The 23567-nt window shown below is 48.8% G+C and overlaps 1 protein-coding gene across 5 annotated transcripts in view; it reads right to left on the reverse strand.

Annotated features, from left to right (window-relative positions):
- Positions 1-23567, reverse strand: part of C8H22orf23 (chromosome 8 C22orf23 homolog) — a 115700-nt gene that overhangs the window by 84769 nt on the left and 7364 nt on the right. For 3 of the 5 annotated variants that reach the window (XR_012725102.1, XM_075321808.1, XM_075321809.1), the window contains one exon: positions 10156-10218. The exons of 1 other annotated variant lie outside the window; for it this stretch is intronic. Coding sequence is in view for 3 of the 4 variants with exons in the window: in XM_075321808.1 (XP_075177923.1) it covers positions 10156-10218 (63 nt within the window). In the remaining variant the exon portion in view is untranslated. Of the gene's footprint in view, positions 1-10155; positions 10219-17641; positions 17768-23567 lie in introns of all 5 variants that reach the window. One more of the 5 variants, XM_075321812.1, reaches the window with a different exon arrangement.

Below are 23567 nucleotides of genomic sequence, written 5' to 3' on the forward strand. Positions count from 1 at the left end.
GTTGACATACAGTTTCCTTTCCTGTACAACAGAACTTATCAATTATTAATACCTTTACTTGATCCCTTGTACACTTTGGGCCAAGTTTGATTTTCCTGACAATAGGGTTGTAAACAAAAAGCAAAAAAAGAGCCCCCCCCCCCCCCCCCTATTTATTGGGACAGCGGAGGGGGTGCTAAGGGTGAAATCTGCAGCAACTGAAGAGCAAGTCTGCCTGTAAATACACACATATATTATGCAGTGGATTTCAGAACTGCTGATGATTTGCAATCTTGGGGGTCTTCTTATAAATTAGTGGTCCTGGGAAATTGTTCACATTGCTACCCTAAAAAACAAACTTGTCATAGCGACACGGTTTGGATCATGAAATCGCTGCTTGGTGCCATCATATGAATAGTCGCAGGATCTAGAACAATACCTGTATATGTATGACAGCATTTCATAGCCCACTGAGCCCTTGCCCTATTGAGACAACGCACATCTTCATGTATAGAAGCACAACATACATAAATAAGTCGTATACAATAGTGTTTAACCCCTTCACGACCGCGGGCAGTAAAATTACGTCCTATTTTAACGTGACTTAACGACCAGGGACGTAATTTTACTGCCTAAACTTCATTTGATTGCCGTGGCCATAGCAACGGCTTTCAAATGATGTCCCCTGCTGTTTCTTACAGCAGGGGACCTTTGCTTGACCCCAGGGGGGGCGGCATCGCCACCCCCTATCGACGATCGATGTGATTGGCTGTTCAAATCTGAACCGCCAACCACATCGATCGCACTAATTTCGGCAAAAATAATGCCCGAATTAGTGCGATCCTGTGAGATCCAGCTATGAGATGCCGCAGCTGCAGCAGCATATCATAGGTGGACCTCAAACATGCCGCCCCCAGCCCCTGCAGCACTGATTGGAGCGATCGTGCTATGACGCGCAATCGCTCCAATCAGTGTGCAGTGGGGCGGTCTGATCTGCCGGTGGCCGCCCTCCCCAGGCCTGTGCTGGCCTGTGAGCCCTCCCCCAACATGTCTGCAGCGTCCAGTGGCTGGTACTTGTGGTACCACGCCACCGCTGCTGCTGCCGCCGCCGCCGTAGCTGAGGTCACCGCTGCTGCTGCACGTGAGTACTGTGCTCACTTTGCAGCCCGTGCGCGCTCCCGTGGTGCCCCTGCGCGCTGCCGTGATAGCCCCTGCCGTGCCCCCCCCGCGATCTGCTCCCCCCAACCCCCCCCCCCCCCGACATCCCGATCCGCTCCCCCCGCGATCTGACTGCCTCCCCCATTATCTCTATTCTGCTTCTGCAGCTCCCTCTCCGGTCTCCCCCTCTGCTCTCCCCCCTCCCCCTCTGCTCCCCCCTCCCAGTCTGCTCCCCCCCCCCCCTTCTGCTCCCCCCCCCCTCTGCTCCCCCCCCCCTCTGCTCTCCCCCCCCCTCTGCTCTCCCCCGACGTCCTCTTACCTGTCTTCACCGGCCTGATCACATCTGCGTCCATCGCTGGGTCCTTCCTGGGCATTCTGCTGATCTGCCTGCTGCTCCTGTAAAGCTGTCCATCTCTCTGCCATCTGTTCCTCTGCAGCTCTTCTGGTCAGTGATCCTCCTGCTAGTCCTCTGGGTACTGTGAGTATAACTTTTTTTTTTTTTTCCGTATCCCCTGTCCATTTTTACACCTCATCCGTCCGTGCGTCCCGCCAAGCGCTGATCAGGGATGCAGATAACGGATCGGCATCCCTGCTCAATTTTTGGCGTGACTTTTTTTTCCGTATCCCCGACGCTTTTTGTATCCCATCCGTCCGTGCGTCCCGCCAAGCGCTGATCAGGGATGCACATAACGGATCGGCATCCATGGTCAATTTTTGGCGTGACTTTTTTCCGTATCCTCGACGCTTTTTGTATCGCATCCGTCCGTGCGTCCCGCCAAGCGCTAATCAGGAATACACATAACGGATCGGCATCCATGGTCAATTTTTGGCGTGACTTTTTTCCGTATTCACGACGCTTTTTGTATCACATCCGTCCGTGCGTCCCGCCGAGCGCTGATTAGGGATGCAGATAACGGATCGGCATCCCTGCTCAATTTTTGGCGTGACTTTTTTCCGTATTTGCGACGCTTTTTGTATCGCATCCGTCCGTGCGTCCCGCCAAGCGCTGATCAGGGATGCACATAACGTATCTGCATCCATGGTCAATTTTTGGCGTGACTTTTTTTTTTACGTATCCCCGACGCTTTTTTTTATCGCATCCGACCGTGCGTCCTGCAGCGGCCGATCAGTGCACTGCGTCTGTGCGTTTGAAAAGTCAAATGGCGCTCCTTCTCTTCTGAGCCCCGCCATGTGCTCAAACAATTACTTTCCACCACATATGAGGTATCTGCGTACTCAGGAGAAAATGCACAATACGTTTTATGGTGCATTTTTTCCTGATAGCCTTGTGAAAAAAAAGCTACCTAGTTGAAGCAACCGTTTTGTGGTAAAAAAATTTTTTTTTCTTTTCACGGCTCAACGCTATAAACTTCTGTGAAGCCCCCAGGTGTTCAAAGTGCTCACCAAACATCTAGAAAAATTATTTGAGGGCTCTAGTTTCCAAAATGGTGTCACTTGTGGGGGAGCTCCACTGTTTAGGCACCATAGGGGGTCTCCAAAAGTGACATGGCGTCCGCTAATGATTCCAACCAATTTTGCTGTCAAATGGCGCTCCTTCTCTTCTGAGCCCCGCCGTGTGCCCAGACAATTACTTTCCACCACATATGAGGTATCTGCGTACTCAGGAGAAAATGCACAATACATTTTATGGTGCATTTTTTCCTGATAGCCTTGTGAAAAAAAAAGCTACCTAGTTGAAGCAACTGTTTTGTGGTAAAAGAAAAGGTTTTTTTCTTTTCACGGCTCAACGCTATAAACTTTTGTGAAGCCCCCAGGGGTTCAAAGTGCTCACCAAACATCTAGAAAAATTATTTGAGGGCTCTAGTTTCCAAAATGGGGTCACTTGTGGGGGAGCTCCATTGGTTAGGCACCTCAGGGGGTCTTCAAACCCGACATGGCGTCCGCTAATGAGTGCAGCTAATTTTGCGTTCAAAAATTCAAATGGCGCTCCTTCCCTTCCGAGCTCTGCCGTGCGCCCAAACAATTGATTTTTACCCCATATGGGGTATCAGCGTACTCAGGAGAACATGCACAATAAATTGTATTGTGTACTTTCTCTTTTCTCCCTTGTAAAAATGAAAATTTTATGGCTAAAGTAACATTTTTGTGTTAAAAAGTAAAATTTTCATTTTTTCCTTCCACATTGCTTTGGTTCCTGTGACGCACCTAAAGGGTTAATAAACTTATTGGATGTGGTTTTGAGCAGTGTGAGGGGTGTAGTTTTTAGAATGGGGTCACTTTTGGGTATTTTCTGTCACCTCGGCCTCTCAAAGTCACCTCAAATGTAATGTGGTCCCTAAAAAAAATTATTTTGTAAATTTTGTTGGAAAAATGAGAATTTGCTGATGACCTTTGACCCCTTCTAACTTCCTAACGGAAAAAAAATTTGTTTCGAAAATTGCGCTGATGTAAAGTAGACAAGTGGGAAATGTTATTTAGTAACTATTTTGTGTGACATATCTCTCAGATTTATGGGCATAAATTTTCAAAGTTTGAAAATTGCGAAATTTTCAAAATTTTCGCCAAATTTCCTAAATTTTCACAAATAAACGCAAAAAATATCGGCCTAAATTTACCACTGACATGAAGTACAATATGTCACGAAAAAACAATCTCAGAATCGCCAGGATCCGTTGAAGCCTTCCAGAGTTATAACCTGTCAAAGTGACACTGGTCAGAATTGCAAAAAATGGCCCGGTCATTAGGGTGTTTTAGTGGCCGGGGGTGAAGGGGTTAAGATGTGCATTAAAATACATCCGCAGGTGTTTCTCTAACGCAGATGTTGCCAATAAACCTATCAGAAGCTTCCAAAGACATGACGTCATCATATGGGCTGTCCCACATTGTTTAAAACTGTAGGAGGGGAAAAAGCGCAATAGGGTTTTACCTGGTATGAGGGTAGATAGACAAGAAAGAAATACACTCACCTGGTGAGGTTGTGCTAGTCACAACCCCCTATGATAGCTTGTGAGTGTCTGGTGGTTTAGCAGCGGCTCCGGAGAAGAATTGTAATATATACAGGTAAAAGGGGGAACGGGTTTAATGCCGCGCTAAAAACCACAGATGCTGTAGATTAAAAGATTTCCTTTTATTTTACAGTTCTACGCATTTCAGAGACATCTCCGTCTCCTTCCTCAGGAAAAAGTAATCCTTATGATTTCTTTTTCCTGAGGAAGGAGACTGAGATGTCTCTGAAACTCGTAGAACTGTAAAATAAAAGGAAATCTTTTAATCTACAGCATCTGTGGTTTTTAGCGCGGCATTAAACCCGTTCCCCCATATTGTTTAAAGGCATAGTACTCTTAATGTATGTAAACTTTTGACTTTGCAAAAGGTAATAAAAAATACCTTTAAAACATTCTCTCTCTCTCATTATTCTGGTATTTGGCAAATATAAATAATTATGATTCCTAATTGACCTAAAACGGGAAAGGTTTATTCTGATTTCATGTCAGATAGTGAGAAAACCCTGCAGATGTGTCTTTTTAGATAGTATATGTAAACTTCTGGTTTCAACTGTGTATATCACATAGCCTAAATATACGTAATTACTTACCGGTAATGTGTTTTTTCTGAACCCATGACGGCACCACGAGAGAGTGGATCCGCCCTTCAAGGACAGGAAACCTCCAAAATAAAAAGGGGCGGCACCTCTCCCCGCATCAGTTGATTACCGAGCATGACAGGACCTCCGAAACAAGGAACATCGTTAAAAACATATCCCGCCACCATAACCGCCCAGTGAAGAGGAGTGAAAAGGGAAGCAAACTAGCAACCCCCAAGCGCAGGGAGGGAATGTAAGGGTGCCGTCATGGGTTCAGAAAAAACACATTACCGGTAAGTAATTACGTATTTTTCCAGCACCCATGACGGCACCACGAGAGAATTACAGAGAGGAAGACCTAGGGAGGGACAACAGTTTGCAGAACCCGCCTCCCAAAGGTGATGTCGGTGAACGACAAATCAAGGTGATAGTGATTAAAAAAAGGTGGACGGAGAAGACCAGGTTGCTGCCTTACATATCTGCTCAATGGAGACCTCCGATCTCTCCGCCCAGGAAGATGCCATCGCTCGCGTGGAGTGTGCCTTTAAACCAGGAGGTACGTCTTCCCCCCCGGCCGCGTAGGCAACCGAGATGGCATCCCTAATCCACCTTGCCAAGGTGGATTTAGAAGCCCTAAGCCCCTTTCTACAACCCTGGAAGACTACAAACAGACTTATCCCTCCTCCCTTCCGAGGTGACCAACAGATACTGTTGAAGACAACGCCTAACATCCAGGCAGTGCCATCCCATCTCCTCTGGAGTAGAAGGGTTGGCATAAAAAGAGGGGAGCACTATTTCCTGTGATCTATGGAAGTGGGAATGCACCTTCGGCAAATAGGCAGGGTCAGTTCGTAAAACTACTCGGTCATCAAAAAACTGGGTATACGGAGGAGAAATGGATAAGGCCTGAAGGTCACTAACTCTACGGGCAGAAGTGAGGGCGACCAGGAGAATCGTCTTAAGGGACAGATGCTTGAGAGAGATAGAATCTAAGGGCTCAAATGGGGGCCGTGTTAAAGCTGAAAGGACCAAGTTAAGGTCCCAGGACGGTAGTGGCATGGTTCCCCGAGGCTTAGACCTAGCACAGGACCTAACGAACCTAGATATCCAGGGATCCAGGGAGAACCCACGGATCGGTGACGGACAGATGCGTCAGCCAATAAAACCAAGGCCTCTTTGGCCAAAAGGGTGCTATGAGAATCACGACTGCTTGATCCTCCCGTATCTTCCTGAGCACTGCAGGGAGGAGGATGAGTGGAGGGAAGGCATATGCGAGGCGGAAGTCCCACTTGAGCAATAGCGCGTCCACCGAGTGGGGATGATCCCTTGGATCCAGGGAACAGAATCGGGGAACCTTCCTGTTGGTTCGTGTTGCAAAGAGGTCTATCTCGGGAACCCCCCACATCTCCGTTATCCGGTCGAAAACGGACTGATTTAGAGACCATTCGCCTTGGTGAAACTGGGTGCGACTGAGAAAGTCCGCCAAATCGTTCTCCTTCCCTCGGATATGCACTGCCGACAGGGAACCCAGATGAGCCTCTGCCTGAGACATGATCCTGCTGGAGACGGACATGAGGTGTCTGGAGCGAGTACTCCCCTGGTGGTTGAGATATGCTACTGTCGCTTGGTTGTCCGACAGAACTTTTACATGGCGACCCCGTAACAACGGCAGGAAACGACCTAACGCCTTTTCCACCGCCAGCAATTCCCTTGTATTCGAGGAATTTTGAGCTTCTTCTCCAAACCATTGTCCCTGAATGAAATGAGCGTCCAGGTGTGCACCCCAACCGTAGAGACTGGCGTCGGTGGTTACCACCACGGGCTCTGGTGCCCTCCAAGGCACCCCTCTGCCCAAGTGGACCGGATCAATCCACCAATAGAGGGACTGTAATGTGCGATGGTCGAGAATGATGAGGCTGTCCAGATGGTCCCCGTGAGCGGTCTGATGCTGTAAGATATTCCACTGCAGGACCCTGGTGTGTGCCTGAGCCCATTGGACGGCCGGGATGGCCGCAGTCAGGGAGCCCAGGAGGGACATCGCACCCCGGAGAGACATACGCCGGTGCCTCAGAGTCCGATTTATCTGGGTCTGGAGGGCTTCCACTTTGGAAGGAGGCAACCGACAAAGCTGAGTGTTGGAGTCCCAAGTGAGTCCCAGAAATAGCTGAACCTTGGATGGGATCAATCTGGACTTTTCCTCGTTGATCAACCAGCCCAACTCCCGCAGGGAAGCTTGCACCTGCCGGAGAAGGGCCGCACAATGGAGAGCTGAGGCGCCCACAATCAAGAAGTCATCCAGATAAGGAATCAGAAGAACCTCTCTCTGACGCAGATATGCTGACATTTCTGCTATTATCTTTGTAAAAATTCTCGGGGCGATGGCCAGACCGAAGGGGAGGGCTTTGTATTGAAAATGGCAGACCCGACCGTCCATGTGGAGGGCTATTCTGAGGAAGCATTGGAAGAGAGAGTGGATTGGGACATGATAATATGCATCTCGCAAGTCTATGACAGCCATGTGACAGTGGGGATACAGATATTTCACTATGGACCGCACGGAATCCATCTTGAAGCTGTCTATTTGAAGGAACCGGTTGAGGGCTTTCAGGTTGATGATTGTGCGATAGGAAAAGTCGGGCTTCCCTACCAGAAAGAGGGTGGAATAGAATCCTTCTCCTTGTTCCCTTGCGGGAACTTCCACTAGAACCCTCTTTAAGAGGAGGTGACGGACCTCTGCTTCCAAAGCCAGCTGTTCCGCCGGAGAACGACGCAGAGGGGTAACCAGGAATCGGGGAGGAGGAGGCTGAAGGAAGGGGAGCCGGAGGCCGGAGCGTATAAGGTCCAGTATCCATGCACTGGATGAAATCCTTTCCCAAGCCGGAAGGAACTGAGAGAGCCTCCCTCCGACCTGGGAAAGCGAGTCACTTGGACGACTTATTCTGATCTTTTGAGGGGCCCTTGAACATGAACCCCTTTCCCTGAGTCTTTCTATCGGACCAGGTATTCCGATCCCGTGGCCAGGTGGGGCGGCGAACTGGCTTCCTCCGAAAGGACCGCCGTGAAAAAGGAAATGATGGAAAGGGAAAGCCGCCCTTTTTGTCGCTAGCTTTTTCCAGGATGTCATCCAGGACCGGCCCGAACAGATATTCACCTTGACAAGGGATATTGCAGAGTTTAGACTTAGTTTGCAGATCCCCCGGCCAGCATTTCAGCCAGAGAGCTCTTCTAGCCGCATTGGAGAGGGACGCTGACTTTGCAGCCAACTTAGTGGAGTCCACCGAGGCGTCCGCAAGGAAGGCCGCCGCCCCCCGCAATTTGGAGAGGGAGGAAGCAATCTCCTCCTTAGGTGCTCGTGATCTAAACTGGTCTTCCAGTTCGTCAATCCATATAGTCAGGGATCTAGCCGTACAGGTAGCCGCAATGGCGGGTCTCAGTCCTCCGGCAGAAGCTTCCCAGGTATTCTTTAGGAAGTGATCAGCTTTCTTATCTAACGGGTCTTTCAAGGAGCCCATGTCCTCAAATGGCAAGACAAACTTTTTGGACGCCTTAGCGACAACCACATCCAATTTTGGCGCCTTATCCCATGTGGAGCAGGAGGCCTCCTCAAACGGATATTTTCTCTTAAAGGCGCCAGGAAGGGAATGCTTCTTATCAGGTCTCTTCCACTCCCGTGCAATTAAGGCTTGTATTTTATCCACCACCGGGAAGGAGCGTCGTTTTTTCTGCTCCATGCCCCCGAACATCCTATCCTGGATAGATTTTTCAGGTTTCTCATCCGGGAGGCCCATGGTGGTCCTCACCGCCTTAACTAACTTCTTCATATTTTCGAGTGGGAAGCACTGGCGACCCCCTGAGTCGCTATCAGAAGAGGAGCGGGAAGTAGAGCCAGAGGAATCACATTCCCCATCAGACCTATCAGAGTCCTCGTGGGTAGGCGAAGGGGGCCGAGAACCCCCAGCACTCTGTGCTCCAACCAGGGATCGGAGGGAGTCCCTGACCTCTTCCCGTATGAGGGACCGGAGATCGGAGGCAAATCCTGGCTGTTCCTCCGACAAAGTCTGCTGAATGCAGCCTTTGCACAGTCTCTTAGTCCAGGAACCAGAAAGTTCTTTACAGCACAAGGCGCATTCCTTATGTCTGGCTTTTGATAAACATTTTCTAGGTTTACTGCGATCCTATAAAAAACATAGACAAGACGACCGCCATTAAAAGCGGAACTCATGAGTCGCACTCACCCACAGATGTCAAGAGGCTATACCGGGTCAGCAGGGCCATCATCCGACTTCCCTCCTTTAGAGGGCCGTCTTCTGTCAGGAGAGTCAGGGTCCTTCCGCTTGGAGGACCTGTCATCAGTCCCCCCACGCTTGACACCCGAGCCGGTGACACTGTCATCTTTGCCACCCTTCTGCTGCCGTTTCGGGGCGGCAGTATCATGATCAGAGGGAGGTTTTGGGGAGGAGGGAGACGAAGGAGACGCAGCTGATTGCTTGTCCGTCATGGTAACAGAGCACCGGCACCATAGAGAAGATTGCCGCTCTGATTTTCAAAGCAACCCTGGCGACTCCGCCCACTACTTCCGGCGGATGATGACCCAACCGCGCCTCCAATAGGAAAAAAAGCGCGCTGCGCATGTGCACAGCCCGGACCATCCCTTTTGCCACACACAACATGGCGCTCCTTCCCGGAAGCGCCCCAGCATCTGCCGCCACGAGGACGCCCCGCAGGGATCGCAGCCGCAGCCACCCTTACCCGGCCTCCGGTGCCGGTAGCGTGGTAAGGAGAGGGGGGGGCGGGAGCAGGGAGGGAAGGAGCCCGTGTGCAGACAGGACCCCCGTGGGTACACTGCGACGGGAGAGCCCTGCGGCCACCGGCAGAAGCCTTCCACTGACCGGACTTACCTGGTCCCCGCAGGCTCCTGGCGCTCCTATCGGGCGCGCTGTACACAGTCCTGACCCCCATGGGTCCGCTGCGGCAGCTCCACAGCACCTCGGCCGACCGCAGCAGGACCCGTGCCGCTGCCAGAGTCGGCCGGCCGGACTTGAATCTTCGGCCCATCAGGCCTCTTGGATCTAGTGGATCTCTGGAGGCTCCCTGTTCAAGGACAGGAAACCAACTGATGCGGGGAGAGGTGCCGCCCCTTTTTATTCTGGAGGTTTCCTGTACTTGAAGGGCGGATCCCCTCTCTCGTGGTGCCGTCATGGGTGCTGGAGAAAAATATATTAGCCCTGCTACCGTCTTTGCCTTAAATGAGTCAAATCCAAATACAGCTAAGTGATAACCCCACCCTGGTAGTTGAGATACGCTGTATACAGGTCATATAGATGCCTATTTTGTGTATATATACAGAGTTATCTAACTTCATCCACTTTAATTGGGCCTTTTGGGCAATGAAAACATAACTGACCACCAGGGTTATGGTGATCGCTTGTACACAAAGCAGATATTGTATAATACCGTAAATAAATAGCACATACTTTGCATTTGTTCTCTGAGCTGACGCTGTTGGAAGTTTGTCAGCTTGGATTCTTGCATCATCACTGGGGAAAGAAAAGACATTAAGATTTTATTTTTTAAACATATCAATCCCAGAAGTCTTTGAAGTTTGTGCGAATCGAATTGTAGGACCCAGTCTATTCACCACATCAGAAATCTGTTCTCGCTGGACGGCGGCCCTGAGACACGTCAGCTACCTCCCGGTGCCTGTTACCTCCCCACATACGCCGCGCTTCCTTAGATTAGCCAGATTGGCGCAATGTCATTTAAATTGCAATTTCATTTTGCCAAATTTATCACAGTTTTACGTCATTTATTACATCAGTTTTTAGTACCCATGTCAAAACCTATGAGAAATGTTTTCATTTCTGTAAAGTAGCTGTTAAAAAAGTCCCATATCCTAGAAAGGTCCGAGCGGTCCTAAAACCGGCCCAGAACAAATGCATTTATGTTGCAACTGTTTTAATAGCTTTTTGCCCAAAATGCAACTTTACCCTGACACATTTGACAGCTAATACAAGCCTTGACCAAAAATATTCAGACCAGATTCTTATTTTAGGATACTCGGCCCCCTCTTGAGAACAGTGGAGGGTCTTGCTGGTTTAATGAGAAGCCCATGATACTCTACTGTTTCGTAGGATCACTACCTCCAAAGGTAGCACTGAAGGGAATTTTGTTACTTACCGTAAATTCCTTTTCTTCTAGCTCCTATTGGGAGACCCAGACGATTGGGTGTATAGCACTGCCTCCGGAGGCCACACAAAGCATTACACTAAAAAGTGTAAGGCCCCTCCCCTTCTGGCTATACACCCCCAGTGGGATCACTGGCTCACCAGTTTTAGTGCAAAAGCAAGAAGGAGGAAAGCCAATAACTGGTTTAAACAAATTCACTCCGAAGTAACGTCGGAGAACTGAAAACCGTTCAACATGAACAACATGTGTACCCGAAAAACAACCAAAAATCCCGAAGGACAACAGGGCGGGTGCTGGGTCTCCCAATAGGAGCTAGAAGAAAAGGAATTTACGGTAAGTAACAAAATTCCCTTCTTCTTCGGCGCTCCATTGGGAGACCCAGACGATTGGGACGTCCAAAAGCTGTCCCTGGGTGGGTAAAGAAATACCTCATGTTAGAGCTGCAAAGACAGCCCTCCCCTACGGGGAGGCAACTGCCGCCTGCAGGACTCTTCTACCTAGGCTGGCGTCCGCCGAAGCATAGGTATGCACCTGATAATGTTTGGTGAAAGTGTGCAGACTCGACCATGTAGCTGCCTGGCACACCTGTTGAGCCGTAGCCTGGTGTCGTAATGCCCAGGACGCACCCACGGCTCTGGCAGAATGGGCCTTCAGCCCTGATGGAACCGGAAGCCCAGCAGAACGGTAGGCTTCAAGAATTGGTTCTTTGATCCATCGAGCCAGGGTGGCTTTTGAAGCCTGCGACCCTTTGCGCTTACCAGCGACAAGGACAAAGAGTGCATCCGAGCGGCGCAGGGGCGCCGTGCGGGAAATGTAGATTCTGAGTGCTCTCACCAGATCCAACAAATGTAGATCCTTTTCATACCGATGAACTGCATGCGGATAAAAGGAAGGCAAGGAGATATCCTGATTAAGGTGAAAAGAGGATACCACCTTAGGGAGAAACTCCTGAATGGGGCGCAGCACTACCTTGTCCTGGTGGAACACCAGGAAAGGAGCTTTGGATGACAGCGCTGCTAGTTCAGACACTCTCCGAAGAGACGTGACCTCTACCAGAAATGCCACTTTCTGTGAGAGTCGAGAAAGTGACACATCCCTCAGGGGCTCGAAAGGCGGCTTCTGGAGAGCAACAAGGACCTTGTTTAGATCCCACGGATCTAACGGCCTCCTGTACGGAGGTACGATATGACACACCCCCTGCAGGAACGTGCGCACCTTAGAAAGTCGCGCTAGACGCTTCTGAAAAAACACGGATAGTGCCGAGACTTGCCCTTTAAGGGAGCCGAGCGACAAGCCCTTTTCCAACCCAGATTGCAGGGAGGAAAGAAAGACAGGTAACGCGAATGGCCAGGGGGATACTCCTTGTGCAGAGCACCAGGATAAGAATATCTTCCACGTTCTGTGGTAGATCTTAGCAGATGTGGGCTTCCTAGCCTGTCTCATGGTGGCAACGACCCCTTGGGATAATCCTGAAGACGCTAGGATCCAGGACTCAATGGCCACACAGTCAGGTTCAGGGCCGCAGAATTCCGATGGAAAAACGGCCCTTGGGACAGTAAGTCTGGTCGGTCTGGTAGTGCCCACGGTTGGCCGACCGTGAGATGCCACAGATCCGGGTACCACGACCTCCTCGGCCAGTCTGGGGCGACGAGTATGACGCGGCCGCAATCGGATCTGATCTTGCGTAACACTCTGGGCAAGAGTGCCAGAGGTGGAAACACATAAGGGAGCCGGAACTGCGACCAATCTTGCACTAAGGCGTCTGCCGCTAGAGCTCTTTGATCGCGAGACCGCGCTATGAAGGTCGGGACCTTGTTGTTGTGCCGAGACGCCATTAGGTCGACGTCCGGCACCCCCCAGCGGCGGCAGATTTCCTGAAACACGTCCGGGTGAAGGGACCATTCCCCTGCGTCCATGCCCTGGCGACTGAGGAAGTCTGCTTCCCAGTATTCTACGCCCGGGATGTGAACTGCGGACATGGTGGATGCTCTTTCCTCCACCCACATCAGAATCCGCCTGACTTCCTGGAAGGCTTGCCGACTGCGTGTCCCTCCTTGGTGGTTGATGTATTCCACCGCTGTGGAGTTGTCCGACTGAATTCGGATCTGCTTTCCTTCCAGCCACTGCTGGAAGGCTAATAGGGCAAGATACACTGCCCTGATTTCCAGAACATTGATCTGAAGGGTGGACTCCTGCTGAGTCCACGTCCCTTGAGCCCTGTGGTGGAGAAAAACTGCTCCCCACCCTGACAGACTCGCGTCTGTCGTGACCACTGCCCAGGATGGGGGCAGGAATGATCTTCCCTGTGATAATGAGGTGGGAAGAAGCCACCATTGCAGAGAGTCCTTGGTCATCTGAGAAAGGGAGACTGTCCTGTCTAGGGAAGTTGTCTTCCCGTCCCATTGGCGGAGAATGTCCCATTGAAGTGGGCGCAGATGAAACTGCGCGAACGGGACTGCCTCCATTGCTGCCACCATCTTCCCTAGGAAGTGCATGAGGCGCCCTAAGGGGTGCGACTGACCCTGAAGGAGAGACTGCACCCCTGTCCGTAGAGACCGCTGCTTGTCCAGCGGAAGCTTCACTATCGCTGAGAGAGTATGAAACTCCATGCCAAGATACGTTAGTGATTGAGTCGGTGCCAGGTTTGACTTTGAAAAGTTGATGATCCACCCGAAAGTCTGGAGAGTCTCCAGCGCAACATTCAGGCTGTGTTGGCATGCCTCTTGAGAGGGTGCTTTGACAAGTAGATCGTCTAAGTAAGGAATCACCGAATGTCCCTGAGAATGCAAGACTGCTACCACTGCCGCCATGACCTTGGTGAAAACCCGTGGGGCTGTCGCCAGACCAAATGGCAGAGCTACGAACTGGAGATGGTCGTCTCCTATCACGAAACGTAAAAAACGTTGGTGCTCTGTAGCAATCGGCACGTGGAGATAAGCATCTTTGATGTCTATTGATGCAAGGAAATCTCCTTGAGACATTGAGGCAATGACGGAGCGGAGGGATTCCATCCGGAACCGCCTGGCGTTCACATGCTTGTTGAGCAGCTTTAGGTCCAGAACAGGACGGAACGAGCCGTCCTTTTTTGGAACCACGAAGAGATTGGAGTAAAAACCTTGTCCTTGTTCCTGCAGAGGAACAGGGATCACCACTCCTTCTGCTTTTAGTGAGCACACCGCCTGCAGAAGGGCATTTGCTCGGTCGGGATGTGGGGAGGTTCTGAAGAACCGAGGCGGAGGATGAGAACTGAATTCTATCCTGTACCCGTGAGACAAAATGTCTGCTACCCACCGGTCTTTGACCTGTGGCAGCCAAATGTCGCAAAAGCGGGAGAGCCTGCCACCGACCGAGGATGCGGAGGGCTGAGGCCGAAAGTCATGAGGCAGCCGCCTTGGAAGCGGTTCCTCCGGTTGCTTTCTTGGGGCGTGACTGAGCCCGCCAGGAATCTGAGCCCTTTTGCTCCTTCTGAGTCCCTTTGGACGAGGAGAATTGGGTCTTGCTGGAGCCTCGAAAGGACCGAAACCTCGACTGCCACTTCCTCTGTTGAGGTTTGCTCGATCTGGGCTGGGGTAAGGAGGAGTCCTTACCCTTGGACTGTTTAATGATCTCAGCCAATTGCTCACCAAACAGTCTGTCTCCAGATAGTGGCAAGCTGGTTAAACATTTCTTGGAAGCAGAATCTGCTTTCCATTCCTTTAACCACAAGGCTCTGCGCAAAACCACAGAGTTGGCAGACGCCATTGAGGTACGGCTCGTAGAGTCCAGGACAGCGTTGATAGCGTAAGTCGCAAACGCAGACATTTGCGAGGTTAGGGACGCTACTCGCGGCACTGCTGGACGTATGATAGAGTCCACCTGTGCCAGGCCAGCTGAAATAGCTTGGAGTGCCCACACGGCCGCGAATGCTGGAGCAAACGACGCGCCGATAGCTTCATAGACAGACTTTAACCAAAGGTCCATCTGTCTGTCATTGGCATCTTTAATTGAAGCCCCATCTTCCACTGCAACTATGGATCTAGCCGCAAGACTGGAGATTGGGGGGTCCACCTTTGGACACTGGGTCCAGCGTTTGACCACGTCAGGGGGAAAGGGATAACGTGTATCCTTAAGACGTTTGGAGAAACGCTTATCTGGATAAGCATGATGTTTCTGGACTGATTCCCTGAAGTCAGAGTGGTCCAGAAAAGTACTCAATTTACGCTTAGGATACCGGAAATGGAACTTCTCCTGCTGTGCAGCTGCCTCCTCTGCTGAAGGGGCTGGGGGAGAAATATCCAACAGTCTATTGATGGCCGCTATAAGGTCATTTACCATAGCGTCACCATCAGGGGTATCTAGATTGAGAGCGGTGTCAGGATTAGATTCCTGATCACCCACCTCTGTCTCCTCATACAGAGCCTCGTCTCGCTGAGACCCTGACCAGTGTGATGACGGCGAGGGTCTTTCCCAGCGAGCCCGCTTAGGCTGCCTGGGACTGTCATCCGAGTCAGAGTCTTCAGCCTGTGATGCCTGGGACCCCCTTGAAGTACGGATTAGTTCCAACTGAGGGGGACCGGGGAGCATAGACACAGCAGTGTCCATGGTCTGAGAAACTGGCCTGGACTGCAAGGTTTCCAGGATTTTTGTCATAGTCACAGACATCTTATCAGCAAAAACTGCAAATTCTGTCCCCGTCACCGGGGCAGGGTTCACAGGCGTCTCTGCCTGGGCCACTACTACCATAGACTCTGGCTGCCGAAGTGGCACAGGGATTGAACATTGCACACAATGGGGGTCATTGGAACCTGCCGGTAGATTAGCCCCACATGCGGCACAAGCAGTGCATACCGCCTGTGCCTTGGCACCCTTGCGTTTTGCGGATGACATGTTGTTGTCTCCTCAGAGCAATGTAGGGTATAAGCCAAGAAGCGACTGTACAGTGCAATATAAATATATATGGTACAGGGAAAAAATGCACCAAATAACACTGTGGCACTAGTGGGGCCAGCACTTATGTGCAGCTTACCGCCCGCATAAACGCGGGTGTGTGGTCGCCAGAGTCCCTTGTCTGAGTCCCCCAGAGCCTGTGTCCGTTCTCCAGCCAGACTGCATGCAGGAATGGCTGCCGGCGTCCTGTGGAGAGGGGCGGGCCCTGGGCGTGTTGAGACCAAGAGCGGGAAACTTGCGTCCCCACTGTGCCCAGTGAGAGGGCTGGAGTATGTAAATAAGACTCCAGCCCTCGGCGCTGGCTATAGAACAGCGTCTCTCCCTTTCCCTGATTGACAGGGTGGGGGCGGGAACGAAGCAGAGCTAGGCCGCAAAAGCCGGGGACTAGATTTATGAGCGCTGCCGCCGTAAAAGCGCGGGCAGCGCGAGTCCCCGGCGCACTACAAGTCCCAGCGGCGCCGCCGCTCCCGGAGCGGCCGGCGCGGTAGTTCCCAAGACATAAAATCACTCAGCTAAGCTGCAGTGACTCTAACCCGAGCGCGCAGCGCTAGTGCCCCCGGCGCACTAGCACACCCAGCAAGCCTGGAGTGTGCGTGGCCTGTCTGTGCGGGGACACAGAGTACCTGAACGTTGCAGGGCCTTGTCCCTGACTGTACTCAGCTCCTCCAGCAGGGTCTCTGGGTCTGTGGATGGAGCTCGGCCTCAGGGTTTGGGGGCCGGTAAGATCCCACTTCCACAGAGCCCCTCAGGGGGATGGGGAAGGAAAGCAGCATGTGGGCTCCAGCCTCCGTACCCGCAATGGGTACCTCAACCTTACAAACCGCAAGTGGGGTGAGAAGGGAGCATGCTGGGGGCCCTATATGGGCCCTCTTTTCTTCCATCCGATAGAGTCAGCAGCTACTGCTGACTAAACAGTGGAGCTATGCGTGGATGTCTGACCTCCTTCGCACAAAGCAGAAAACTGGTGAGCCAGTGATCCCACTGGGGGTGTATAGCCAGAAGGGGAGGGGCCTTACACTTTTTAGTGTAATGCTTTGTGTGGCCTCCGGAGGCAGTGCTATACACCCAATCGTCTGGGTCTCCCAATGGAGCGCCGAAGAAAGTGAGATAGTTGTTCCCTCTGGAAGAGAGTTAATTTGTATCTACAACTAGTTCTCCTTAAAAGTGAACCTGTCAGGTCCAATATGCACCTAGAACCACGAGCAGTTCTGGCTGCATATTCCTAATCCCTGCATAACCATCCCTGTATACACTAGCATAGATAAAGAGATCTTTAGAAAAAGCATTTCGAAAGATCCTTTATAATATGCTAATGAGCGCAGGGACTAGTCGCAAGGGCCTTTGTTCCCCGACTAGTCCGCCCTCTTAGCATGTTAGCATGCCCACAGGGGCGTGCTAACATGCTATTCAATGTCCAGTGTCATCAGCGGTGACGTGTGTACCTGTGTCAGTTGTCACCGCCTCAGACGCAGGGCTTAGGGTCAGTACACAAGATCAGAATGCCCGACACTTCTGATTTTAAGGACACGAAAAACAAATCCATATACCCTAATAATGCAATGGGTTTTTTTCAGACCTGAAAATCACTTTAAAAAAGCTCTCAGAAAACGTTTAAAAGAATCTTCATATTCATTCGTTTATAAAAAAAAACAAAACAAAAACCTAAGACTATCACAGGTGACAGACAGTCCTGTGGTGTCCGGCTATAGAAGACCACAGTGTTTGGCTGCACAAACTGCTCCCTGACTTCTAGCATTCCTGCTTGGTTTTCATTCTTTCCTCTAGGACCTTGTGGCGTTTTCAGCCTGTCAGCTGCTGTTCATCAGTGCTTTCCTTGTCTTTATATACCTTCACTTCCTAGTACTCGGTGCTGGTGATATTTGATACATCTTTATCAAGCCTTCAGTGCAAGCAGGCGGCTTGCATACATCAGGAGAATCTTGGTGGTTGTTGCAGCTTTTCTCCCTGAGACAACTAGAGATAACAGGTTAGTGGTTTTCCCTTGTTTGTTATCCCTGTGTGTTCTTTAGTGCCTAGTGGGGCTGACAAAGAGCTCATCCTATCCGCTCGCTACCTAGGAACCAAATCAGGGTCAGGTATCCGGCTCTGTGCATAGGTGCAGAACCTATCTAGGGTGGTGAGGGAACCCAGGGCTCAGCAGTAGGATTGGTCAGGGGTCACCATCTCCCCCTTGCCTAGACACAGGGTTTCTCTTCCATTTTGTTTCGTCAGGTAATTCCCGTAGCTAGTGTGACAAAGACTTGCTGTTCATATGTTCAGGGTTTTGAGCATCTTTTCCAAGAAAGCTAAGTGGTTAAAAGAACTGTGTGTGTAACCCAACCCCACCCCACCACTAATAGGCAACTTTGTCTGTGCACAGTGTACACAGAACGCCGCCAATGAGTGGTGAGTGCGAGGTTATACAGAGCTCAGTATTCAGAGAACTGGTAGATCTGTAGCAAGCAGCCCAGTAAGTGACATATCTCTGGAATCAGGGTCTCTGCCTCTACATTAAAAAATTTGCAAAACAAGAATGCTGCGGAGACACTATCACATGTTTCTCAACGCTGGCAGGAAACTAGCCAGGTCTTTCACCGGAAAGGAACAACCACGGGAAAGGCAGTCTCCAGTCAAGGAAACCGCCTATACCAAAACATGGTATCCATCCACAGACCGCTGTTTCGGGGTATTTGCCCCTCATCAGTGTGGAGTAGGAAACTTATACAGAGTTCAGCATTCAGAGAACTGGTAGATCTGTAGCAAGCAGCCCAGTAAGTGACATATCTCTGGAATCAGGGTCTCTGCCCCTACATTATGCTGCTCTCAGATGAAGCAGCAAATACCCGGTGACAACCATTTAAATATACTTTTTATTTAGGTTTATTGAATATAGCTTACGTTTTATATATTGTATATGTATTATATGTTCCTCCCGGAACTGAAATGCCGGGCGCAGTAAGTGGAGCAGCTTTGCCTGTCGGTCATTTCCGGAGGCTTGACACGCAGGCTGCGTTCCACAGTCGCCCGACAGGAAGTTACGTTGTATCAAGGGAGGAACATGACTGACGCAGGCGCCGTGAGTGCATCTGATTGGATGTCCGCCGCCATTTAATCTTGGCGCTTGTTCCAGCCCGACATGCCCCCCGTAGAAGCGGGAAGCGAAACGTACGTCGGGGAAAGAGGCTAGCAGCGTGTTTTCACAGCATTCCCAGGTAATTGTTACGCTCTTGCATGGTGGTTTTTTTGGTGCTCATACTTGGCCGGTTTTCGGTGTCTGCTAGTACATGATGTCCTCCCCTCGGGGGGAGTAGTTCTGCAGGCACCGGCCGACGTATTCAATTTACTACTATTATATCGGTCCTTTGTATTTATGGGACTGTAGCGCCATCTATGGACGCATTGAGACTAAGGCCACCATTCTTTTGCAAACTGGGTAATGTGATATAGTATTCAGACCCATGTAGTGATTTAGTGATTTATATATTCATCTTGTATGCAATAATATATGATGTTTCTGGATGTCTAGTTGTTGGTGGTCAGCCTGCTAATTATTTCTGGTGGTAAATTGGTTTAGGCCTAGAACCCCTTACACTGACCTCATAGGGCATCACTAATTGCATTTTTGCACAGCACTAGTCACTTTTGTGGATCGGATATATGTGCAATACTATTATGCTGCTAATCTCTGTCTGTTTGTTGCATACATCTTTTTATGTTTGAGTGAGTGTATTAATAAAATTTATATGGATCATATGTAGGACTTTGTTGCTCCTTTTTTGAAAAAATGAGTTCATATGTTTTTTCAAGTGTTGATATAATTGTATAATGGGAGTGTCCATAAATATTAGGACCGGCCTTGTGTTAACCTATCTGCTTCTGTTTATATTACAGATTGGTCATTTCAATATGGATTTTGAGGCCAAGCTTACAGCCTGGCAATCCAAAGCTTCAGGAATTTTTAAGAGAGATGGTGCAGCAAGTGTGGATAGTAGTGTGGTACAGAAGGACTTGGCAAGGAGGTACAAAAACATGCTATATAAAAAAATGAAATTATGGTGGACCCGCACCTCATTGGAGAATTACCATGATCAAAAAATAATACCGAGGGGATTAAGGGTTCAGATTTATCCCTCTTTTGATTTAGAGGAAGAAAATTTAAATCAAAGGTGGATTGCAGCAGCGACCACCTGCTCATTAGAGTTCATACGAATTATTATTGAGAAAAACTCTTTGACCATGAGTAAAATTGAAAAAGAAATTGAATCTATTCAGTCAACCTTGCAAAAAGAGATGAATAATGAGTCTTTTCAGAACTTCATCTCTTCGTTAGATAAAGACTTTGAAAAATGGGAGAGGGAAATAAGCACTGACAAGCAGAAGAAATATATGCGAGATGTGGGAGATTATGACGGCAATAGAGTCTTTAGATGGCAATACAGGAAGTCGGAGCCAATTTTTAATCGGTCAAGAAGCTCTTCTATACAATCAGTATCATCAAGTGGAGCAAGTGGCAGTGTGTCAGCAGATCAGGGGCACTCCTTCAACACGCGGTCTAAGAACAAGCAGAAATTTAATAATAAAAAATCATATGAGATTTTTGGTAAAAATCAGGGTGGTGAACAACAACAACCCAAGGTAATTAACCTTTCTGATCACATTTTGACAGAATCACATATATCATTGTTAGAGAAAGGTTTATCATTTTCTCCCTCATGTTCTGCAGATACGTTTACATCAGTAAAAGACTTACATTTGTTCTCAAGGAAACTATTCTTTAGGAGGTTATACAGCAAATCCTTTCAACCGGAGGAGTCTTTCTCTGAGGTGGAAAAGGAGGCGTTGGCCACATTACAGTCTTTAGAGGATGAAAGTGCACCTCAGGCAGTAAGTAGTTTTCCGCATGACTTATTGAACAAATCTAGTAAATTTCCTGCCTTTAATACATGCCCAGCCATTGAGATCTTTACAAGGATGGTGACACAAGAATTCGAGCAAATGGTACCTGGCCAGTGGGGTCATTCCAACTTGTCTAGAAATGAAAGGGCAGCGTTTAAGGATTTGCAGTCATGGACTGACGTAGTCTTTAAAGGCGCCGATAAAGGCGGGAATATAGTTGTATGGCCGATCGCTATGTATGAGCGACAGGCCTACAAACTATTGAATGTAAAAGATTGCTACAAAAAATTAGTGTCTAATCCCCTTCCAATTTTTCAGGATGAACTCTTGTCAATTCTATCTCAAGCCTTTGATGAAGGAATAATACCAAAAAAATTGTTGGATTTTATGAAGAACTTACATCCTCGCTTGGCAACTTTTTATTTGATCCCGAAAGTTCACAAAAATATCACAGACCCTCCCGGAAGACCTATTGTGGCAGGTAATGGAGGGCTGTGTGAAATGATTTGTGGTATAATTGATTATTATCTTAAACCGTTGGTTGCTGAACTTCCATCGTATATCAAGGACACGACATCGGCCCTCTGTAGACTGGATGGGATTCAGTTGAATCCAAATATGATCTTAGTCACGGCCGATGTCGAGTCCTTGTATACGTCTATTAAACATTCAGATGGTTTACGAGCAGCCACATTTTTTCTGAGGAATAGCACGATTGATAAATCTATGGTGGAGTTATTGCTGATACTATTGGAATTTGTATTAACACATAATGCATTTACATTTGATGGCAAGATCTTTCTCCAGACACAGGGAACGGCAATGGGGGCGGCATGTGCCCCCTCTTATGCCAATTTGTTTTTGGGTGCCTGGGAGAGAGACATTTTTTTGAGTGATGTTATCCCTGAATGTAGTCGCATCCTTAACTGGATGCGCTACATAGATGATATTCTGTTCATTTGGGATGGCACCCCATCTGAATTGGATGGGTTGATGCGAACCTTAAACAACAATGAACAGAATATCAAATTAACATTCAGACAGGGAAGAGAGCTCGATTTTTTGGATATCGCCATTAGAACTGAGGATAATGGCATGTTGTCAACTTCTATCTTTAGAAAAGATACGGCAACTAATAGCCTTCTTCATGCCTCATCCTCTCACCCGAGAACATTGATTTCGGGTATTCCAATAGGCCAATTTCTAAGAACCAAAAGGATCTGTTCTGACCAACTTAGTTTTGATAAACAATCTAGTGATCTGGCTCAGAGGTTCTTGGAGAGAGGCTATAGCAAGAAAATGATAAAAAGAGGATATCATCGGGCTACAGCTTCCTCTAGAAATGCGCTCCTATTTTCTAATAGTTCAAATATTGGTAGAAATAGAATTGGAAAGGAAAAATCGGGGCCTGTACGGTTTATTACAACTTACCATAATCAATGGGCTGTGATGAAAGGGATTTTGCAGAAACATTGGGATATTTTGCGTTCGGATGTAATCTTGAAAAGCATTTTACCCCCTAAACCATTGGTCACAGCAAGAAGATCTAAAAACTTGAGGGATTCATTGGTTCACAGCCATTTTGATCCAAGTGTAAAACTCAAGAGACCAGTTACAGCAACGGACCAGGGCTTTTTTCCGTGTGGGCTTTGCAAAGCCTGCGCTAATTTGGTTAAATCCAAAACTTTTGTCAACTTTGACGGGTCAAAAACCTTTACTATAAGGAAGCAATTGACATGTTCATCAAGGGGAGTCATCTACCTTGGTGAATGTCCATGCAAAAAACTCTATGTGGGGTTAACGACCCGCGAAATAAAAGTCAGGGTACGTGAACATTGCCGAGACATTGCCAAAGCAAAAACAACTGAGGATGGCACACAATTAAAAACCCTCCCGCGACATTTTAAAGAGTTTCACAACTGCAATCCGGGTGGGTTAAAAGTTAGGGCCATAGATCAGGTGGATCTAGGGATTAGAGGTGGAGATTTGGGCAAGATTCTAGCCAGAGTAGAAAGCCGCTGGATCTATCGGTTAGGTACACTCAGTCCACAGGGTCTAAATGAGACCTTAGGATTCGGGGCGTTTTTGTAAGGTTGATGTAAAGTGGTCAATAATGAACTGTCTATGAATTTTAGCATGTTTCTGGGCTCCTGTTGCCAATTCCTTTTTATAATGATTTTAATTTGTGTTTGGGTATGGATCTAAGTGTGTGCAAGGTGTTTTTAACCTATATTTGTGTGATTCTTTACTTATGTGACTGTTCTTTTTCTTATAGAGATTGCATTATCATCTGAAGTTGTCGGTGTTGATGGAAATCCACCTCTATTGTTCTGAAGATTCCCCTTGGGTGCAATATGTATATTGATAATAATTGTTGCTGGGACAAATGGTCTCCTATTTATTGTGGAAATTTTGAATTAATTATAATAAAGTTAATGGGGAGTATTTTGTACAGCAGCATGTAATATTTGTGTAAGTGTTAGGGAACTAATGATGCAACCAATGGGATAGCTATTATAATGTTGCAATTACATCTGTATTTCTTTACGGTCAGTTTATGATGAATAGTCACTATGGGTGAAGAATTTCATTTATTGTATGTGCCATAATGCGGCGGACTTGCTATTCAGATGCGGTGCGCCTGAGTGGTCTGTAACCTCCCGGAACTGAAATGCCGGGCGCAGTAAGTGGAGCAGCTTTGCCTGTCGGTCATTTCCGGAGGCTTGACACGCAGGCTGCGTTCCACAGTCGCCCGACAGGAAGTTACGTTGTATCAAGGGAGGAACATGACTGACGCAGGCGCCGTGAGTGCATCTGATTGGATGTCCGCCGCCATTTAATCTTGGCGCTTGTTCCAGCCCGACATGCCCCCCGTAGA

The sequence above is a fragment of the Anomaloglossus baeobatrachus genome, chromosome 8 (assembly GCF_048569485.1).
Source record: "Anomaloglossus baeobatrachus isolate aAnoBae1 chromosome 8, aAnoBae1.hap1, whole genome shotgun sequence".
Taxonomy (NCBI): domain Eukaryota; kingdom Metazoa; phylum Chordata; class Amphibia; order Anura; family Aromobatidae; genus Anomaloglossus; species Anomaloglossus baeobatrachus.